This window comes from Ostrinia nubilalis, chromosome 16 (genome assembly GCF_963855985.1).
Source record: "Ostrinia nubilalis chromosome 16, ilOstNubi1.1, whole genome shotgun sequence".
Classification (NCBI taxonomy): domain Eukaryota; kingdom Metazoa; phylum Arthropoda; class Insecta; order Lepidoptera; family Crambidae; genus Ostrinia; species Ostrinia nubilalis.
The window spans coordinates 9,354,763-9,378,118 of NC_087103.1; the positions used below are offsets into that span (position 1 = coordinate 9,354,763).

Below are 23,356 nucleotides of genomic sequence, written 5' to 3' on the forward strand. Positions count from 1 at the left end.
TGTAAATGAGCATTAGAGTCCACAGTACACAAACATATTTTATTTCGCAATGGTGCAGATTGTAAAAATAATAATGCTGATTTTCTTGACTGCTTAAATATTACCAGGAACATTGTATTACAAATTCTATGAACTTCAAGATGATTCTTTTGGTATGATAATTCATTACTTCGCAGACAACGACCATATTGATTAGCGTCTCACTTCACAGAATTATTACTTAAAATGTGGGTAGCAGAAGCATTCCCGAGAAATTTTCTCGCTCTCTTTATGTTTTTCTTTGAAAATGTTATTGCGACTTTCGCTGTGTTACGTTGAAAATCACTTCATTACCATTGTTTATGAATAATAATGGTAATATGGTTATTGAAGTATTGATTTTTAGTATTCTAAAAAGCATCCAAGCAGCAATATGCTAAATACAGTTTGAAAACGTCGATAGCACCACGTTGGGCGCCATATTTAACGGACACGTGACGGGCTAAATATGGCGCCCAACGTGGTGCGTATAGCGCTACATGAAAGAAGTCAAATGTAAAGTGTCACACATTTAAGTGAATATTTTTATTTTCAACAGGGTGTCGTCTACCAATTAGATGTGGCGTTGACGTCGATAGAGACCCAGCGCGCCGGTCTAGTCTTCATATACGACATGACCGACTCCAAGTACACTAACTTCGACTATGAACTGTCGCAGAAGATACTCACTCTGCTAAAGGTAAGTCATCTTATGGATTTGTAATAGGTGCTATTTTGCAATAAAAATGTATAATCTGATGTGCTGTCGACAAACCACACATTTTGTTTTAAACCGACGGAATCGAGTTAGGATCGCTTTTATGTCATCACTCATCATCCATCAATATTGCTAGTGGTTTGGCAACGGCTCTACTTTTTTCTCCGAAAACATGACGGGTCACATGACCAAAGAAAAATAGAACTAGAGGTCTGACTCAACGATCTTTCTGCCTAAAGCTATGATAGAGCACTGAAAATTTACTGTAATTAATTACAACGTTACCATCAAAAAGTTCCCTTTATCGCGACCTTATCACTCACTAAAATTTAAAGTAAGTTAATGAATTAACTTTCTTTTAGTGAGATACAATTTATTATCTTAATATAGCTTTTAATTTGGATTATAGCTTTATTCTTATGAAAGCAATTTCTTGGTATTGTAATATTTGTCCTTTTACCTACAATATAATATTTATAGCGTTGTCGACGTTTCTATAAATAAATTTTCCTAAAACTAGTTATTTAGCTCACATCCTCGACTTATCTTGGACAAATGAAAAATGACAAGGGATGACTGTATTCTATGAAGTCTAATTTTAGCCAAATAGAAAATAACATCGGAAAATTACTGGTATTTTTCCAATGTAGAGAAAAGAAATGTAGCATATTTAGTCGACTTTTGTAGAAAGCTGAAAATAAGCTCCCTTGATGGAATCTTTTCTAATCTGGTAGCGTTTTTCATCAACCGCGTGTTTACAACATTAGATCGTGATTGCGCGAATTGAAAATGATTAAATAATAAATATTATTATAACCATAATACAGAGAAATTTATTTTTACCGTCAATAATTTTAAGATGTAGAATTAAATCCCTATTTACTAAAACTAATCTACAGATAGTAGCTATCTAAAAATACTTTAAAATTAACTATGAGTATTCTACAAGTTAGAGGTCTGCAAATATTCTGAAAACCTATGCTGGGCTTGGCAAATTGTGTAACGAGTATTTGGTAGTGTATTTTTAAATTGTACCACGTAATCCGCTTGTCAGTAACATAATCGAAATAAAAGTTTCACGGAGTTCATATTGTACCGCGGTTGCACAATATGGGTCGAAGAATATTATCAACTCGCGAAGTTCTAAACCGGTGGCTGAATCTCCAACCGTTTGTTAAACTCCGAATAAGTTTATAAGTATTCTTGAAAACTCATTTCTCTCATACGTCCGTTGCACAATACTTCGATAATTTTAAGGATTACTAGCAGTCGCCCGCGACTTCGTACGCGTGGATCCCGTTTTAACCCCTTAGGGGTTGAATTTTGCAAAATCCCGTCTTAGTGAGCATCTACGTTCTAAAAGGTTCCATGCAAAATTTGAGACTCCTAGCACTTGTAGTTTCTGAGATTTCGTGATGAGTGAGTGAGTTAGTCAATCAGTGACCTTTCACTTTTATAAATATAGATTATCGGATTTTCTTTAGTCATTATGTTATTAACATGCAGATATAACAAACGTTAAATCATTTACGAGACATTGTGCGCTCCTAATCAATACCTAAGTGGATTTAAAGTCCACCAGACAAGCTTAATCTCCATCTCCCACATTTGGAAATTAATCCTAATTTGATATCTTTGGCCTGTATAGGATTAGTATAATAAGTAACTGTTATATTTTAATGAAAGCAATCAAGCTTAAAGATTTAATTAAACTTACATTTTAACTTATACCGAAGTCTACTATTTACATTTTTATCATCATTTGACGTTACAAGACGAGTCCTGCGGAACTGCGAATTTGACCAATCTATAAAAATAACTAAGATTTTTGATGATTTCGATTAGAAATATTCCTGTTCAATTGTAGTATCTTTTGTAAGGTGTTAAAGAACAGAATTGACACGCGATTGAGCTAAAGCGCCCGCCAAGACGGTTCCGCGAGTCAACCACAGCCCATCAATCTTCTCGCAAAGCTGTGTTCATATCGGTCTACCAGTGAACGTACAACGGTGTACAAATACTGTAATTCTCGGTACTTGTGTTACTCTCTGTCTGATGTCTTATTTGTTGTTAGTTCTATTTTTGTAATATATGAACGACATAAAAGCCTTTAGAAAAGTAAGGAATTTATTTTGCCGAGTTCTAAAAATATACCGTCCGTAAGATTATTCGGAGAAAGATATTGAGTAAATTATTATTATCGATTAAATAATTAATAGGGATTTCACGCTTTCAATTTCAGCATCGTCGATAAAATATTACCACAGACAGGAACGTCGCTTATTAATTAATTAAGGTACACCCGTTCGCTGTAAATTTCCCAATACGGCAAGTCATCGCGTAGATGAAAACCCGTAGCTTCGTTTTCCCGTAGCGGTGGGCGGATGCGAGCCGTAGTCCTTCGTAGCCGGAGCCCGCCGCCCGCCCCAGCCGCGTCCGCGTCGCCCCACCGAACTAGACCTACGTCAGTCGAGCTCGCGCCAGCGAAACGGACGCACGCGCGCGCTCTCGCGATCAAGCGCCTAACGTGCGCATCACATAATTACGCTAAATAAATTAACATCAATACCGTCGCTGTCAAAAACATCAACAATACGAGAATTCAGTGATCAAACTGTACTACGAGCGGCCGACAAACAGGTGGCGATTGCATATCAGTGCTATTATTGGGTGTTGTTGCCGGAGTGGTATTGCAGTGCCAGTGTCTATTAGCAGTGCTAGAGGAAAGTGCTTTCGACCGTAGAGCCCACTCTGCTGGGAACGTCAGATTATTGTGGAGTAACATTCGATCGATAGGGGCAACAGCTGAGAGGATTGCACGCTACTGCCCGCATTGTAGAGGTGAGGACCGTTAGTAGCACGCACGATCGTAACATTGTAATACTATTTTGGAAATATCTGTTATGTTGTAATACTGTAGCATCGTAAAAATAACACGCGATCCATTTTCTTTATTTATCTTTGAATAATTTTGTTTTTAGTGCAAAACACATACAATCGCTATGTTTTGTTGATAAATAAGCACCTAGCAAACTAAACCCACCAATTGGAGTATTAAATTGTATGAATCTCGGAAACTTATCTAATTGGATATGTTTGGGCGAGCTAGCCTATCTACCCTCTTTGGTATTATGTATAAGCTTGCGTTTGTGAAATAGTTGGACATAACGCAAACTATGTTGCTGAACATATAGCATCGGTGCCAAGTATCACATATGTATCGGTAAAACATATTGTTGAGACGGCAGTACTATCCACATTATGCTTACACTGAAAATAGTATTTGAAGCTTTTGTTACCTATAACAAAACGGAGATAAACGTAACGAGTATTGAATAAGCTTAACTCACGCTAACAGATTTCCTATTCAGTATAGTTACAGTTCAGCATTTTTTGTGTACCTACCTACATTACCTACATCTGATTCAGGTGATACCATTAACCTTGTTGAATACCAATTATTTCAATCATAGTCTTGTCCCCATACCGATAGACCTCATAAGAACAACTTTTTGACTCTACACAGAACCTTCTCTCTAGTAGAGCCCCTAGCAGATGTTTACTCACTTACTGTAACGTAATATACCCACTACTCGTTTTACACGAGTTCCCGCGCAAGTTTACTTACATTCCAGGATTTTATTTTAAAATGACAAAAGATTCTAGAATGGCAACGGTAGGATGTAAGTGATGTGCACCGTTGCGTAACGTTGTTTTTAACAAAGGATGATGAGTACAACAAAAAAGTCACTGTACCAAGTAAACATACAGCGGTCGTCTCGGCATTGAATAACTTCGCGTAATAATATGTTCGGCACAATGAAGGTCGAAGCTGCGGAGACGAGCGGTGAATCGCACCTCCGAGTCCGCACAAAGCGCTAACTTCCCGTTCTACCCATTACCGTGGAACCTTCGTCAAATCCTGACAACGCGTTATTGTAGTAATTAATCAATGTGACATGCACGCGCGTACATTTCAATTCATTATAACTTCATTAGCTTTAGTGACTGAGGTTTTCCAGAAGTTTTCACACGAAGTTCATCGCTCTAACCAACGAATTCGTGTTTTCATTTTATGATGTCTCCCTACTCCATCAGAATACTTGCTCTTTCATCGATTCACTCTTATTCCAGATATCCACACGCTATTGTGTCATAATGTGAATCGATTAATGCGGCAATCAACGATTGCTATTCTTTACAACGCAATTATGACGCGCCCGGTGGGGCAGGTTGTAATTCGAAATACCATTTGTCGTTAATGCCAATTAGCTTGATGTGTTTACAATTGTTTTGGGTGATTAAATATTTGGAAATAGCTTTGCGTATGCGTTGGAATTAGGCAATATTGTGTCAACTTTTGCAATGTCATCTAACACTATCTATAAATAGTATGAGTGCTATAGCTATTAATTAGGTTTCTGGTCGGGCCCACAAAGTTTTACGCGGCAGTCGGAAGTTCGCCGATTCCAATTATTTATACTATCCGAACAATTCTCAGCTCGATTCCCAAAGTTGTTCGAGTGCAATTTAATTTGTTTACATAATTGTTAATTACCGTGATTTTAAAATAAATTAATTTCGCATTACGACACAAATATTGCGGCATGCATTAATTACAAATTGATTTCAAAATTGACTTCTCAATTACCATCATTATCATTAATGAATTAGCTAATATCGCGTGTTTGCTTGTGGTATTTTTCCTATAAATTACTCGAGTCACTCAATCTGATGACCCGTATCGCTGTCATAATCCCATCAATGCCACCAATAACGCCAGAGCGGCGCGGAAGCGGCAGGCGTGTCAGCGCTTGCGATCACCTATTTTCAGGGTGGCCAGGCTGCTCTAAAAATAAATACGGAAAGGTGGGCCAAAAGCGAAGAGAGAAAACAAACTTTTACTACGACTGTTTACAAAGAATATCGATCACTTTTATCAGAAACTCAGACATCTTTTAATTAAACTTGGTATTTCGCTGGCAAATTAAACTCTGAAAACGTTCAGTTTATTAAGAAAAGTTATATCCGAATATAATTAAAAGTGTGTTGTTTTTATCCATATCACAGAATACCTTGCAAGCATGTCTCGTTCACATCGAATTGGTGAATAGCATGCTTCAATTTGGCAATACATAAACTAGTAACGCAACTAAACTACACGCAACAGTAGCCATTGTCTAACGCGCCATACACAATTCCTGTCCTGATACCCAAATGCTGGTACATATATGTAGCTTTCCCACAAACCAAGGCTGCTAACTACCGATAAATTACTGCAAAAACAATTATATGACCGGATTAGTTCAACACTATTCGCACAAACAGTCAGTACGTCACACGTACTATCTGCGCAATAGTATAATGCGTTATTGTACAACTACTCGTTAAAATCTAATAAATTAATCAGTACAAAGGAACTTTCGTAAACGGAAAAAAACAACATGTTCTAGGTACGACGAAATGATGGAACGTAGTTTCATAAGTATAGGCAAAACAATAAAACATTATACAATCTGCTGAAATAACAACGATGCGCAATCACATGAAAAACAAAACGTATTGTTGCATTATCGTGATTTATTCACCATGTTTGAATTGCTTCGCGTGATTCTCGAAGTAACGTTGATAAGTTTATGTAAGTTTCTTACCACTTTTAGATGTAGAATCTTACAATTGCATTTGAACTTATTTCTTATTCATATAAAAACCGAGTGTATAATATCTTTACTCGTGACCGGTCGCTATTACATCCCAAGGCGATTAGATATTCAACTCTCAAAGTACCCCTATCAAATATGTATTCGAGCGAAATCCAGCCAATACTGCTGGAAATTCTTTTCTTGAATAAAAGTGGAACTTTATTGTTTTTCTGTCTCTACATCCGCATTCGGTAGTGATTTCAATGTCATTGCGGTAATATTTAGTTAAAATATCCAGTATTTATTAATGCAAGATATTTTGCTAAAGACGTAGATTGACATTTCATCTTAGTTTTTATCTGTAACTGAGACGTAATATAAAGTAAATGATGCTAAAACTTGTGTAAATCGACTTTTTAGAGCTGATGTTGCGTCGATTTTTGCGTTAAATCTCATAACACAAAGGTCTTCTGTGCCTAAATGGCGTTTATGGCGTTTTTGTGCGACGAAATTGTACAGGCATGTAAAAACGGTCAAGATACTGGTGGAATCTCTGAGAGGCCTTAGTGGGCGCGACAACCAGTCCTCAAGAGCAAGGTCGCACTCGCCGCAACTCCGATGTTGATCGCCCTTGAAACATTATTAATCGCTCCGTCTGGTTGCCTTTGATCTTACATACAAATTAACTAAACTATCAGCTTGCCTCCGTTGTCTTGGAAGCTTCGTTAGATTGCTCTAAAAGCTTGATAAGGGACTTTCATTAATATGCATAACACTAATAACTTGTTTTTTATATTTAATTGTCCTGTGTGTTATTTTTTTTCATTCATAATATTTTTCTCGTAACTCGCTTTATCTTATCACGCAAGACTTCGATTTCCACTGAATAATACGGCCTACATTGATTATACTACATTGACCTATGTTTTCCAAATAAATATTGCGTTGTTAGTATTACTATATCTTACTCGTAAATTGATAAAATGATGATTGTTGTAAGTAATAGTATTGTGCAATGCACTTGTTCTGCTGATAAACTTGTTTAATAAAATAACTTACGGGATAACTGCTATCATTGAGCTAAGAAAGCAGTATTTCTCAGTCAATAATAACGTTTATCAGATAAACATTGTGCAACAATGTATCTGTGATGAATCTGTGGGTTTGTTGATCGACATAGAAGTGATTTTCAAATTAAACTGTGTTCTTATCTGTGAACAATCCAATTTCGATATAATAGAATTTATGTCGAAGGTCAGAAGAGCTCATTCATGTTGGCGAATGCGTTGTTTACTACTGTGGCATTTTCCTCTTCTGAGACTTGTTAGGCGAGAGCGGCGAGATGTTTTTGTGCGCGGTCGTCAGCTCACCTTGAAGTCACGTGGATCTGAGTCACAGGCGCGCCCACCGCGGGCACAGCTCTGTTTCCTTGCTACCTAGGTGCTAGTAAACATTGCAACGTGCCATCTAATACATCTAATACGCTATGCACTCAGGTGTCGCATTAGCAATGCCGTAACTGTCATTCGATCCACAACTCTACATTTGCCCTTCACTACCGCGTTTATCTATTTGCTCTGATTATTATGAATAGCCATATAGAAAACAAACAGAATGTAAGGTCGGCAATCGGCATGACATAATGACCGTACACATAATATTTGTACTTGTAAATGTAAGCGAATGACAAATTAATCTCGAGGTAATTACCAAGACCAGTGACCGAAGATATTTATGGCCGCATCGTAAATAGGTCGAACTCTGAGCTCATCTAGTTTTCAATTAGCTGAAATGCAGGAGGAGGCTCGGTGCTCGGTTCGGCAGCGGTGCCGGGATGATTAATATCCGGCGGGAGAAGGTCGCGGACAGTGACGTCACCTCCGCAAGCGCCTCGTTTCCGACTCGGACTTAATTATGATGCAAAGCACGATACGTGTGCCATATAATATACAAAACGGTAGCTGTTATCCGCCTATCTAACGATTGTGCCAGCCACGTGTGTATTACGCGTTTGAGTAATTGAGCCGAATACCTATAAGGCCACTAAGACATTGGATTGTTAATTAACTCTATGACAATATCATTAATTAAGTCGCATTAAATTGTACCAATGCAATCTCTAGAGAATATCGACCATCAGTTGGAATTATTTATCAACTTTCATCATCATTCATAACTCTCCTGGGCTTTCAAATAGTTTTGCGCAAATTTTCACACCAGAATTAACTACAAATTTTAGCGTAACGCTGAAATATTACTCTGGTGTGGGTTTGCAAATTGTTTGTAATGGTTATGTTCACAATCGGATAGTATTAATCAATGCACTCGGAATGCAAGCTGGGATTTTCCCGATGCGATGGTATGACATGAAATAAACCATGCGTGAAGTGCTAGAACAATAGGACTGGCCCATTTATTGAGTGCAGTTCGTTCGACGTGCTTTTCATCGTTCGACCACTATAATGAGATTGGCGCATTGATCGTTGCGCTTATGCAAGCTTCGCTCATTGTGCTCCGATCACACTAACGAGTGCTTTGTGCATGCCAGTGACTCGATATGCTAACGTGTTATTAAAGCACCTCTAAACAATATGTCGCTTATTAACGGGAAAGGAACGAGCCAAATTTCTCTCATCTTAGTTTCAGAACTTAAACGATGAGTAAGATGGTAAACTGCACGAAAATCAACACGCCACAGTCTAACTTAAATTGTTATGTCAAAGAAGCGGACTTCGATATTTGCATTCAAATAGTTGTGGTCCAATATTTGCGGAAGTCAAATACCGGTGCGCTTCCGGCCTCTTGTGACTATTTGTACGCGACTCGATCGTATTCCGCCGCGCGCTGTCAAATCACGTCACGTATGCTTATGCTATTGGCAGCGAACAACCACTTTCTGAGCATAATTGTGATATGTGGAATGTGGCCATTGTGATATCATTTTCGTGATATCTTATTTATTATTTTGTATCTCTGCCTAATAAATGAAATTGATTTTTCAATCAATAAAACAACATCTTAGACATATTTCAGTTCTGCAAAAAGTAATCTCCAACTCAACGAATATCTTACAAGGCTTATGAACTTGAGACAGATGGTTTCTCCCATTGGAATAATTTCAATATTTTTTGCGTGGTGGAGCCGTGAATGCCGTGATCCTCGGATCACAAAGATAAGCTCGGCTCACCTGGCAGATGTTGCTTGCGGGGCAGCTGCGCGTGCGCCCGGTCCTTTTTTATGCACCGCTCGTATCCTCCGACCTTTGTGTCGTATGCACGCGTAAATATCAGGTAACACCCCATGACGTCAACGCTAACTTTAATTCGGAATTTGTTGTGAACATTAGTCATTGAGCTAAAAATTTCTCAATTAAGAGCCATTTCACAAAAAAGTTCCGCGCGAATTGAGGTACAAACTGTCAACGCAACGTAAAAAGAGTAAAAAGAACGCCGAAATGGACAAAAAAATCTTGAGCCGAGACCGTATTAAGACTTGATATAAGTTATTAATATTAAGGTAGAATAAGGTATTATAAAACTTGATAAATTAATAATAAAATTTTAAATAGAGTTTATGTAATCTTTCAAAAAATTTTATATTTCGATTAATAATAATGAAACACGAATAGGTATAATATGTAAAAAATATATTAAGTACAAAATAAAGACAGTCACATAGTGAAAAAAAAAAACGCCCTCTTACAGCTCTATCATCGGACCCTGGATATCATTTAGGGACGAAGTATTCGTCAAGGCGAATCACACAAGCCCAAACTCCATGTGGTTCTATTGTTTTGTTACGGAGTTGCAATGGAGGTGGCCATTGCAACTCCTCCATATCCATTATCAGACAGAGCTAAGAAATAAATAAATAAATAATAATAATGATTCAAGTTCAAGTAACTGTCCTCACCATAGGTTGTCTGGAAGAGATCGCTTCATAGCGATAAGACCGCCTAATTGTACCTTGTGTGTTCCTTTTCTTCTGTTATGTTATTTGTTTGGTGTGCCATAAAGTGTATTTATTATTATTATCTCCTTTATTAATTTTTCTTCCTTATTTTTAATTTTTTCTTTTTACAATGTAATTATCAAAAAATAAAAATACATTATAAAAACAAAAATCTTAAAAATAGTTAACCCGCTGGCAGCGGAGCAGGGCCCAAGCTACCGGTGGTCAGGGTCACAGGCTGAGGAACCTCCGGACAATGCGTGCCGTGCTGAGGATCACCGCCTTTTATTATTATTAAACAAATAACTAAAATATTTCATCTAACTATCTTACTTCTTACTAGTCTTACTAATATTATAAATACGAAAGTTTGAATGGATGTCTGGATGTTTGTTACTCTTTCACGCAAAAACTACTGAACAGATTTTGATGAAACTTTACAGTACAGCACAGCAGTACTAGGCAGTCTGTGTTCAACTATCACTCGGGTCGGACGTTCCTATCGCAAAACCGTTGGTTAACTCAGTTCCGATACGACTCTAGTGCTGTGTGTAATTATTCTCGTGAATACACTGAGTTTATTAATTTCTACGAGTGGATTTCATTTTGCCTGAGACCTACGCCATGAACCCTGAACAAGAAGACCCTGTCGCCAGCGACAGCGACACTTATCCATCCCTAGCGTTGACCAGAATTGTGCGCATACTCTGGAGCATGCTACATACAACTGGCCGTCGGAGAAGCATAGATTTCCCTTAAGTCTACTCCCGCTACCATATGGCACTCCGCTAAAACTCGTGAGGGCGCCAACACTTGCTTTTGTATCGAAAATTAGTATGAGCAGCGCACGTGGTTGCCCGTTGTAGGCTCTATGCAACCACGCTATTTTAAACCGTGGCCCCTAAGCATGAGATGGGAAACTGCATTCTCTTGAATTCTCTTTAATTTGATGGTATTAGGGGAATCCTAGGAACGAATACAGACTTTACAATGGAATCTCCTCATCAATATTGAGACATTGCGAGTTGCAATGTTACGTTTTCTTGCAATCTGACCTTGATTTTTCAAACACGTGTCAAAATAAAAAAATAATTTAAATCAAAAGCTCTAAGGAATATTTAATTGACATCAATTTCGAAGCAAGCACAGATCACAGAAACTAAAGGGAGATGTGACAAGAGCCGCCCCCTTGAGCCTTGAGCCGGTGTCGCAACAATATGCCCAAAAACAGAACATATTGGTTGTGAAAGCAATGATGACAGCAGCGACGTCATAATGTAAACAGTTTTACATTGCTTGCATAGTACTAAAGATTATTCGAACGTTAAATACTAATACCAGAGTGGATAATGAGCACATATTTTGATTTCTTTGTGTGTGTGAATTTCTAATGCGACACTGAGTTTCGAACTCAGCGCATTACTTAGCATCTCTCTCTATGGAAGCAAGTTATCTCCAAAATAACATTCTACACCTTTTTAACCTAGTCAGGTAATAATTTTATTTTTATGATGACCAGTGTATTAATAGGATATAAAATATATTTTAGAAGTTAATAAATTAATTATGCATAAAATATAAATGTTACGGTAAATATGATAAATGTGAAAATTATGAATAATCGCCGGTTATTATGAATAATTACCCCATGATTTGGTAAATGTGATTAATATGAGATCATTTATGTGTGTATAAATCTAAATAGGCGGCCACCCCCGCCGCTCCTTAACTTATTTTTCACTTTAAATCAAAACAATGTTTTATAGGCATTATGGGAAAGTAACGTTACGCAAAAAACAGTCCAAACTCACTATGCCAAATTATATTAATAAATGATATCAAAATGTTCAAAATGTGAGGCTGTACATGAGCGCTGTACACGAGCAGGTGTTCTCTTTTATGATATTTGTTAGTATTAAGATTACATGATAAAATAATCACTGATAAATGTGATTAATTTATCACTTTTACCTCGCCTGTCGGTAATTATTCATAATAACCAGCGATTATTCATAATTTTCAAATTTATCACATTAACCGTAACAGATAAGTATACCACTTACATACTTTCTTTTTTATAATTTATTTATTAAAATAAATACATACATAATACACATAGTTACACCCAGACCCGTCAAAAAAATTCATCCTTTCAGTTTCTGCTCGGCCGGGAATCGAACCCGGGACCTCTCGGCATATTAGTCCGTTTCGAACCACTACACCAAACGGCCGACTTGAAACAGGGACCTCTCGGCATAGTATCAAATGTATTTGGTCGCCGTATAAATCACCGTTTCACGACACGAACGCACGTAAACGTCATGGCGGGAAAAGTGACACAGGTCCTGCCTTGACGGGCGCTCGCGCCATACTAATCGATGTCGGCTTGCGTATTGTAATTTATACTGATATTCACATCAATATTTTGACAAAGTGGTTACTAATATTTAAACAATAACTGTAGAAATCTATTCTACAATGCATATTCTTTATTTTGGGATACTTTTATTGCAGTTATTGCTGTGTTTTTAAACCAAAAACCACGATCAAAATGTGACGTTAATCTTCAAATTTGCCAAATTATTTTTAAATTTTACTCAATAATGGTAGTGAAATTCAAGAATCCATTTCATTAATGGACAACAAGAATATATGTCCGATGATTACTATATATTTTTAAGCTTATTATATGAGCATAAATAATAGATACAGGACTTTGAAATTGAGTCTGCGGCAATTTTTCCGTAAAATGGTTGTGGGAGATGGGGCACTGAGAATTAAGCAAAAGAGTTTTAGTAAATCCGTTTCATTAATGGTCAATACTAAGGATTGACCTATCTTTCGCAGTTATTCAATAATATCTGGGTGTTGCTTAAGATAGTAATTCATGCTTCCAAAATCTTAGAAATTCGCACGAAAATGTAAAATGGCTCTTAAGTATCTACCATCAACTAATAATTTAAGTTGATTGTTGTTTTGGACAACTTCTTAACAAAAATACTTTTTTCTTGCCCTGAAAATTAAATCGATTTTACTGTAAAATACTTCGTAGCTACGAAATCAATAAATACTAGAGACAAATTGAGCTCGCAAACTATTGACGATTGTCAAATCACGGTCCCCATGCCCTACAAAAAAGTATGTCTATTGATTAGTTATGAGTATGTCAACCACCCTTGCAAATTGTAACTGACGTTGATTACCGATATTTCCCAAATTCCCACGGTGATTTAGATCTGGCGACAAGACCTAAAATTACGAAACCCTCTAACGGCGTTGGAGACGTCGCTTGACTTTATTATTTTCGTAAATTCACCGAACTAATGGCCCGGAATGTCAAGTGAGTGCGCAAGCGGAGAGGCTAGGAGGTATTCGCTGTTACGTCAGCCGAATCAAATTGGTTTATAGCCGGTCGGCCGCTGCTCGGCGCGCTGTCTATCGAACTCAGCACGCTCGCTCCGCCCGGAGCTCGGAGCCTGGCTGCGGAATCGCGAAACGGGGACGCCATTCCTGACCTACATCACAACGGGGTTGTCTGGGCCATAGCCAACTCCATCGCTACCACCTATTATACAAATAAAACAAATGACTCGCATTCAACTTATGGCTTTGTTAACTCAAACTTGTTATCTTTGCGAGTTTAAAAACATCAGGATTAACCAGCATTGTTTTATTATAACTGTTATTACGAATCCGTGTTAAATATCAACGTATACGTATGATGCTTTGGTTGGCGAAGGAGCCTCAATAAGTATTTGTGACATCATTTGAATTTCAAATAGCCTGTATCGACGAATGTCAATAGAGTTTGCCCGCTGTCGCGCGCGGGCCCGAAGCCACTCGCTCGTGCTATATTATTGTGGAAAACATTTATCCCTAATCCCGTCTATAGGGCTTTATAAATAAGATTAAAAACATCAGGATTAACCAGCATTGTTTTATTATAACTGTTATTACGAATCCGTGTTAAATATCAACGTATACGTATGATGCTTTGGTTGGCGAAGGAGCCTCAATAAGTATTTGTGACATCATTTGAATTTCAAATAGCCTGTATCGACGAATGTCAATAGAGTTTGCCCGCTGTCGCGCGCGGGCCCGAAGCCACTCGCTCGTGCTATATTATTGTGGAAAACATTTATCCCTAATCCCGTCTATAGGGCTTTATAAATAAGATTATTTTAATACTCGCTGTTTATGCTACTGGTTAGCTAAAGAAGCGTGAGTTAGTCCTGTTTATCCCACCAACTTTCATGACGGCTTTACTGGTTTGAATATTTTACTAAAAGGACAGTCCCTTGTGTTTTCCAGTAAGATTCCACTATAAAATCATCTAAGAGATTTTGTAAAGAAGATTTACATCACCTTTTAAAGGCTAATGATTTACATACTAAAGCACTCTTAGTGTCATTCTTTTCGGAAAATAATGCAGTCGTACACAATTTCATAACTACTGATCATGTAAGTGTTGTTGCAATAATCGAAATTATGAAACCGGAACGTGATTTTGAGATTTTTGTATAAAATTTGAGTTTCGCTTTACAATTACTTCAAGTAAATGATGGTCATTATACCAATTAAGGCGGTCTTCATCAGCGAACGATGTTGTAGGTAGTTAGGTAGCTAACTCGATTAAACCATTATTGGTTGTATAACTATTATAGACTACGCGCTTATTCTTATAGAGCCATGATGTAATAACCCGCTCATAATAGTGTGTAGGAGTGAACGCCGTTTTTGCGGTGCCCAGATGCTCAAACAAGCACAATACGACTTCCCTAAATATTTTCACGCTTTCGCGATTCAACCGTACCTAAATCCCCCGATAAAATTAATTATTACTCAAAACAAGGTTAGCAGATGCGCGTATTACGTCGTTTACAAACAGTCCTTGAAGGGATGACACACCCAGGCAAACTGATGTTGCATACATAATGTTGTGTACTGATGTCGGTACATACGAATCGCGTGTAAGGTCTCAATGAGTGGGTGTTGTTAACTATATCTACATAGTATCAAATACTAGTTAGATCGCCTGATATCGATATCTAACCGATGAATAAACGACATCCGGCCATACCTGTTTACACACGCGCGTATTGCGCGGCAATTTGCGACTTTTTTAGCGCCACAGAAATTCTAAGTATCATTTTGATTGAACATTTTGTGTCTTTGTGTCTAGCTCTACTTGAATAAATTGCGGACAACTCGTCGAAAGCTTTAATAAATTGGATAATACAACGATTTTGTAGGTATTAAATTAATTCATTACGTAAATATGTAATTCATAATTGCGTTATGCAAAAACATGTTTTTCAAATGAACAAGAAATATAGCGCAATTACTTCCGAACTTAATGCTATGTTTGCTCGACATGAATATATTCAGTTCCGTGGTAATTTCCATATGAATAAGCAAAGTTGACTTGTCGAACCACAAACAACGTAGTATTGAAACAGTATTTTGGAAATGCAGCGGACTGGCGATAATGAACGGGAACGAACTCTCAAAGTTTCACATTCCCCCATTATTCCCTGTAGCCTGTGAAGGTGATAATAGCACTAACAGCCTTATGTCACATTATCTTCGATATAATCGTCTTCTCTAAGGTAAAAAGCGTTTTCTGTCGTGATCCCGCTAATAAAATTAAACGAAGTGTGATTGCAAACCGTATAATCTAGTAAACGATTGCCAATAAAAAGGGATTATTTTGTTACTGCCCAATATATTTTTTCGGGAGTGGTTGTAAAATGAAACACAACAAAACCGCTATCCCGCTGGGCTGCATTACGCTGAATAAATACAAATGGTTTTTGGACGATTCAGTGATGATATATTTCAGGAATGATAATTTTAAGAGTAGGCTCTAAGATGAGTTCAGGGCATTTTCTATTGTATGAAAAGAAAATTAATCCATGTTTACAAGCGCTATAGATTTTCATTTTGTAAATAGTTATGTAGCAGTAGACCTAATTAATTTGAGTTTTCAGTATAGTCATGACCATGGAATAGTTAATTTGTCTATCCCGTGGTCATGATGCTACGCATTTGTACGTAATGTGGGCGTGGGTGTCACATCCTCACTAGTCGAGCTTGGCCAGTCGATCCGATGACGTCACTCAACCGCATACACGCATCTTTGCGGCGATCGGCGACCATTAACTCATTTCATGACCAGCACTCATTAGACATGTTACATAATAATATTATATGTAACGACCTATTTACTACTGTTTTGGAAATTAATGGTGACATAAATCACCGTCCTTGTTAACATTTCACGAATCCCATGGTAACGTTAACTTCTGACCCAGCGTTAACCTTAAACCAGCATGTTCGAAAACAAATTTCCTAATGTGTCATCCTTGCTATTCTTATTATTGGTGTTTTTTTTTTAAGATATATCTTTAGTGTTTGTTTTTATTGCGAGCAGCGCGTGCGTGATGCTCACGCGTCTGTTGGTTCCAGCGATAAGGATTATTTATGCATTGGGGACACTGCGCGACTCCTGCTCTACTCGTACTACTATACAGTGCAGCGATACGCCTCGCCGCATGCGGCGTAACACTGTGAAATCATAAATTACGTTCTACTACCAGCTTCTACTATACTGTAAACAGTGTTTTATGGTCTCTTTGTGGCTTTTCAGTCCATAAAATATTCAATGCTTTTTAGCTCATCTATTTTATTTAATGGCATTTGGTCTTTGTCTATCAAAAATAATTACCCATAAATTAAAAGTGATAACGATTGAATCTGTACTCCTTGGCCATCACAATGGTATTGCATTGAGGAAAGATACCAATGGTAGCTCACGATATTACGCCGTGAAGTACGGCCATTAACAGCGCTTTGTATCGAATTAACACTAAGGTGTCGAAGAAAAACAAGGACGTTTACGTTTAATATTCACAAACGATGTTGATTACTTACCATTAGATGCCATTAGTAGTAGTTTGTCACTTTTGTAAAATAAGTCTATGAGTATGAAATAGAACGGTGCTGATTAAGTAGATTGATTTCACCTTGCCGTCTGCTATGAACGGAACAAGCTTTACGTATATGGAATTGGCCGAGATTTGAGTTATGTTTTTATTCTCGCTTTGCACTAAGTATCTAAGATCTTAATTAGGGAAAACTAATAAGTGACCTTTATTAAATTCCTATTTATCTCGATGTAGCACTTCATTAAAATGCTTTCAATGTAATAAGAAGCAGCTGTGTTACTTGGGCTCTCAGTAGAATAGTGTCGTTTTTTATTTGCAAACGCGATTTCTCGTTACCAGATGGGGAAGGGGATGGGGGTAGCAATACCGGTGGCATTTGACTGCAAAGGTCAGGTATAATGTGTTCGTATAGCGACACAGATTTCAGCACCGCTTTGTTGCACGTGCAAAGCGCCTATACAACGCGTTAAAATAAATCTGTAAAGGTCGTCGAGCATCCGACACATTTGTATTTAAAAATAGGATACACTATATTTATACTGCGGCACACGAGTACTTCCAATATATTTTCCCAGCTAGTAACAATAACATTAGTGTGGTGGAAATATTCCTTCTCTCCCCTAATTGGGAACAAGGTGATTCTACGTATAGTACCTATAGAGATACGTAGAATTAAGTAGCGACTGAGACCCGCGTGCTGCAAAACCTTTTTGCTCCGATATTTCTAACACGTTTTATAGTACATACCACTGCTTTTATTATTGTAAAAAAGATCGTCGAGTTATCGAAAGTTACAGCAGAATGAGCTTATTAATTCGGAAAGTCATGTCATTATAATTAATATATTCAAACTTCCCTAACTTTGTTTAATGAGACCAATTGAAAGTAGAAAAGTTTGAAGTTACGAAAGTTTTCTTGGAAGGTTCCTTAAGACAGTATGCTACTTGTCGTAGTTATGTAGTACGCCAGGGGTCTTGCGACTTTAATTTTTTTCCATTTATTCAAAAACCAAGTCTTTTTTTTATGTCTTACCTATAAACACACACGTTCGTGATTCTTACTTAAGGTTAAAATTGGCAGAGCGTGATTCGTGATTAGCGATTCGCGTGATGGTGGTTGGCGGTATTATAAGTATCGTTACAGAGACACAAACTTAGTAGCAACTTTAGCAAGTAAGCTAGGGCGATTAGCGCTACGCTAATCGTTACGAAAGTTTTGTGAAGGCTCGTCTCATCGCCGGCTTCTCATTTGCAGCGTGAATGAGCGTTAGTTTGCCCTCTGAAATGGAACAGGACAGCCTCCTTTGACCCTTTGACGGTTTCAAAGCGGGAGCGGCGCTATGTAACGTAGTATAAGTAGATACGACTGGAAAGCCGCGCGTGTAGGCGCTTAGAGGCTGTATTAGTCAGCTTATACTGGCTTAGTTTTTGTTCAAGCCTAAGACGTATCATGTACGCGACACGCAATATAATGCGGATTATGTACATATAAATATAACGTTTCTTTTTTACTTCTTTCATGCTTTACTGTTATATTATCTTGCTATCTATGTCAATAAATGATGTGTGTAAAAAGTTTATCAATATTAAAGTTAATGTATTAAACCTTCCAACTCCTTGTATAGACTGAGTTTAATGGTTCGATCGCGTTTGTCAATAGACATCTGCGTCGTGTATAGTATGAAAGCGTGCAGGTTTCCATGAATGTCTCTCAAGTCGTTCTCGGTACTCGCACGGAAGACATCCATTTCTTGGTGCTTTGCTGTGACGCTCGAATGAATAGGCATATAATGTGCAACCCTTCTACAAAGCTATGTCTGTACACTTGCATAACCTGTTCCACACACCTGCCTCACAGTATTTTAATTATTAACTGGATTAATCCGACAGGGGTCGTGTTTTAATACAGATTTGTTGGTTTAGAGATGAGTGGACAAGGGTCTGAAATGGTTAATGTTAACGTGTGTAATGAAGTGAACAACATTATTTATTCCAGAGTTAAATCATCAGTCATGTACCCATTTATAATTGCAGGTCCAGTGGTTGTATTGTATAGCAGTAAGATAATAATCTATCTTTAGGCTTTTATCGATCGTCAGAATTTCCTCCCAGTGTTGCTACATGGTGACCTTCTGTCTTTGCATCGACATTGAAAATCTGACTTCAGCACTTCGTGACCTCGCTGAGTAAATCAATCGCTCTAATTCAATATACGACGGACGTTTTAACTGCATCCTTGAGTCTCAGACAATAGGAATTGAATTTGCGGAAACACTCAACAGTAGGTGCCGGCGAAATTTCCCCCACTTCATGCGCCGCGATAAAGAGAGGAAGGATACTTTGATAAAATTAAGCTCCGACCGTCTCTCGACCTCGTGTTTGCCCCTATGATTACTGGGTTAGGAGCTAAGAAATTCGAATTTGGGAGCTATCCATAAACGATTAAGTTATCGTTAGTCTCGAGCATTTACCCAACACAGTTTTCAATCCTTTTGAGTTGAGTAGCCTTGCTGTATTGATATAAATATGTTTCGTGAAAACATTTGCCATAACTTCGCAAAACATTATGCGTATCATTCTCATGAGCAAGTTGTCTACCAAACTGTTCTCCTGGGAGCTTAGCTAGACTAGATTATGCCATTTACAGTATAATGTTCCTGCGACTACTTGTCTCACGTGTCCCAGATCCGCGCTAACCGAGTACATCTAATTGGGCTCTGCTTAGATAGTAACCGAGTTAGTTGCCGACACACGCTGCAGTTGGCACGGCACGTTTGTACTCCAACGAACAGTGTCGACTCGAGTGTTGGGAGGTGTCGCCCGAGAGCGGTGTCGTCTCCGGGCGAAGTTTATCTAGCTCACACCCGGGTGCCAGCAGCGCCCTAGTTACAGAGAAGCAAAACCTTTATCTAAAAGTACAACTTTTGTGTCATAAGATTAAAATAACTGATTCAGTAAAGATCTTAATCCTCGTAAGATCTTACGGAGTGTTTTGTATGGTGTACTCAATCCCAAAACACCTATATTGTTCTTATTTATCGAACCTATGAAAACAGTGTGGGCGGAAAAGTTTCCGTAAGGTGCGACAATGTTTCCGTAGCGCAAATAACCAACACGCATTTCATTACACTTGAGATCCCAAACGATCCTATGCCGACAATATTCTTCGGGACATCTATCGGTTTGCCTGCCCTGCCGCGCAAGTCATTGTTGAACTTCCCAGAGTTCCCACGCGAGTTGCTCCGATAATTTCGGGGATTTAGCAGCCACGTTACTCCGTACAAAGCCTTGGAAATTGTCTTAGTCAGTTTTATGCTAACTAACGAGCATGTTAATTAGTGGAAACTGTTGGAAAAGTTCGATGGCTCAGGAAAATTTATGCTTTTCGATCTACCGTATCCTGACGCTTTGTTTTCGCATGCAGTCAAGCGTCTTAATTTCATTCAAAGACGCTTTTACTTTTCGTTCATATTTTGCTAAAAGTTGTAATCATGAATCACATTTACGATTGACTGCACCTGGCTGATAATCACAATGATAAGCATGAGAGATATGGCGTAAGATATGATTGTTAATTAATTTAAATTGCTTGTATTCAAAAGTTCGATCACCTCTAATTACAACATCTCCTATCAATGAATCTAAAGTACCTAGATCCTACTTCCTACTAATATTATAAATACGAAAGTTTGGATGTCTGGATGTTTGTTACTCTTTCACGCAAAAACTACTGAACGGATTTTGATGAAACTACAGTTTATAACCCAGAATAACATATAGGCTATAATTTATGACGATCTGTGACAAACTAAATTTCACGCGGGTGAAGCCGCGGGCAAAAGCTAGTAGATACCTACTATAAATTTTGATAAAATTGGTACTTTATCATCCAAAGATTTAGGGGTGTTTGCTTTTCATTTAGATTTATGCATGGTCGTCTCAAGGGCTCGTCTGGGAGTTGAACCCAGCGGTGGTTTGACGTCACCGTGTCTAGACTGCCGACGCAATCAGGAAGACCCGGGACGATGCACTTGTCTAATAATAAGCTTACCTGAGCTGAAATGTCTGCTTGCAATGCAATACTGAGGGCGAAAAGTTTTCATCTATTTTTATTTTTTCTCCAGTCTTATTTCATGTATTGTGATGATGTTACTGTTAAGTAAATGGCCACGACTTCGCCCACCCAGAATATAATGTTTTGGTCTGCTATGAAAATCTTTTTCCCGTGTCCTGTTATCAAAACCATTTTATTTCATACCAAAAACTACGAATTCATATCTAACTAATGAGAAATTAATGACAGATTCCCCATAAACTTTTCATTCGCTATTTGGGAGCTTCAAGTTAAAGCCTATTCCCTAAAGACCATCTTACGGATACAATCTATCTTTGTTGTTATATTAAAAGTAATAAAAATTTTAAGTAACTGTGTGCAGCAAATAAAAAAAAATTGGCGCAGCTTAATATACAGGGTGTTAGGTAAATGGGTATATGAGCCGACACTAGCCCATGTTAACGTGGGCATATAAATGATATGGTGAAGTCAGAAATTTGATATCATCATTTTAATTTTTTAAATTTTCATACAAAATATTTTTTATAAAATCCGATTTGTATGAAAATTAAATTTTTTAAAATGAAGATATCAATTTTCTGACTTTACCATACCATTTATATGCCCATGTTAACATGGGCTAGTGTCAGCTCATATACCCATTTACCTAACACCCTGTAAAGTATGCATAGTAGGTCAAACCGTTAGAAAACCCAACAAATAGACATGTAGTTACTTTTTTAATTTTTATAATATTTGTAAGATAATTAAGACCTTTTAAAATCTCTCTAAATAAACTGTTTACCTGTAAATAGGCTGTAAATACGTGTAGCCAGAAGCCACTTTCCAATTTCAATTTCATAATTTCGTCGGCTCGAGAGGGAGCCGGGGGCAACGACCTCTCACCCCTAGTTTTCTTAATGTTCATGAGCCAGCTTGTGTTCACCCCAACTTACTTAAGGGATCTAATCTTAGTAAAATAGACTTCATGATGTTCAAAGAGCACGCTAAACGTAATAGTATTATTTCTTATTCAGATCTGAGGATTAAGTTAAGTTTTGAGATATTTTTTCGTACTTCGCTCCTATTTTTGAAGACAGTCCTAAATAGGTACCGACCTACAAAATTATAGTTCATGCAACTGACGAAGGCGAGTGAGGTATACCCGTGTGTACGTGTACAGTACATGCACATAACGATAGTGCAATATCTATTGAAACTTTAAAAAAAACGAACAGTAGGTAGTGAACCACCCCACATGTAAAGCTCACTCGCCTTCGTGAGTTAAAAAAACTAACTAGGTATACGTAATAATGTATTCTATCTGCCACTTCTTAAGTAACTAATACAGCTTTAATAATTCAACAAGTGTGACTGTGTTTCAAAAGCTCTATGTAGAGTTCAGCTCGTTTTTACCTGTATCTACGCACTTGGTCTGACTGAAAGACCATAATCATTATTGATTCTGGTTAAACAGTGTTTATTTTTAATTTCGTTATGAAAAGAGCTCGTTACTCCGTTGTGGTTTTTCAGATCGAATTACCTACCTACCTACTAAAATAAAGTACGAAACATGTTATTTTTGTATAGGTACTTAAACATGAATAAAAGCAAAATTCAATGACTTCAGTCAATGATAAATTATTTAGTATTTTTCTTTAGTAACATATTTGATAAAGTACAGATAAAATAAGAAAGGAAAAGTGTACGTATTATACATATGAATATTACAGGGTGCGAGATTCGTCTTATGTTTAGGCCGTAGTTTTATTTGGCGGTGGGATATACAAGGTTTCGCCATCCTAATGCGAATAGCCACTTACACCCCACCTGGCAGGTTAAGTACTTAACCCACACCCTTACCCTATCACATGAATACATGCTTGTACTTTTTGTATTTCGTCTCCCAAGGTTTCTGTTTCACGGACGTGTTATAACGCGGATTGAGATGGCACTACGTCCAAGGAAAATGCGAGGTCGCACAACCAGTAAAAGCTATCTCAAAGTATACGTCTTCAAGGTTCTTG

The 23,356-nt window shown here is 37.7% G+C and overlaps 1 protein-coding gene across 1 annotated transcript in view; it reads left to right on the top strand.

Moving 5' to 3' along the window:
- LOC135079348 (tyrosine-protein phosphatase non-receptor type 9) overlaps positions 1-23,356 on the top strand; it is a 49,215-nt gene that overhangs the window by 5,688 nt on the left and 20,171 nt on the right. The window contains exon 5 of the mRNA XM_063973988.1: positions 578-718. Coding sequence (XP_063830058.1) covers positions 578-718 — 141 coding nt within the window. The remainder of the gene's footprint in view (positions 1-577; positions 719-23,356) is intronic.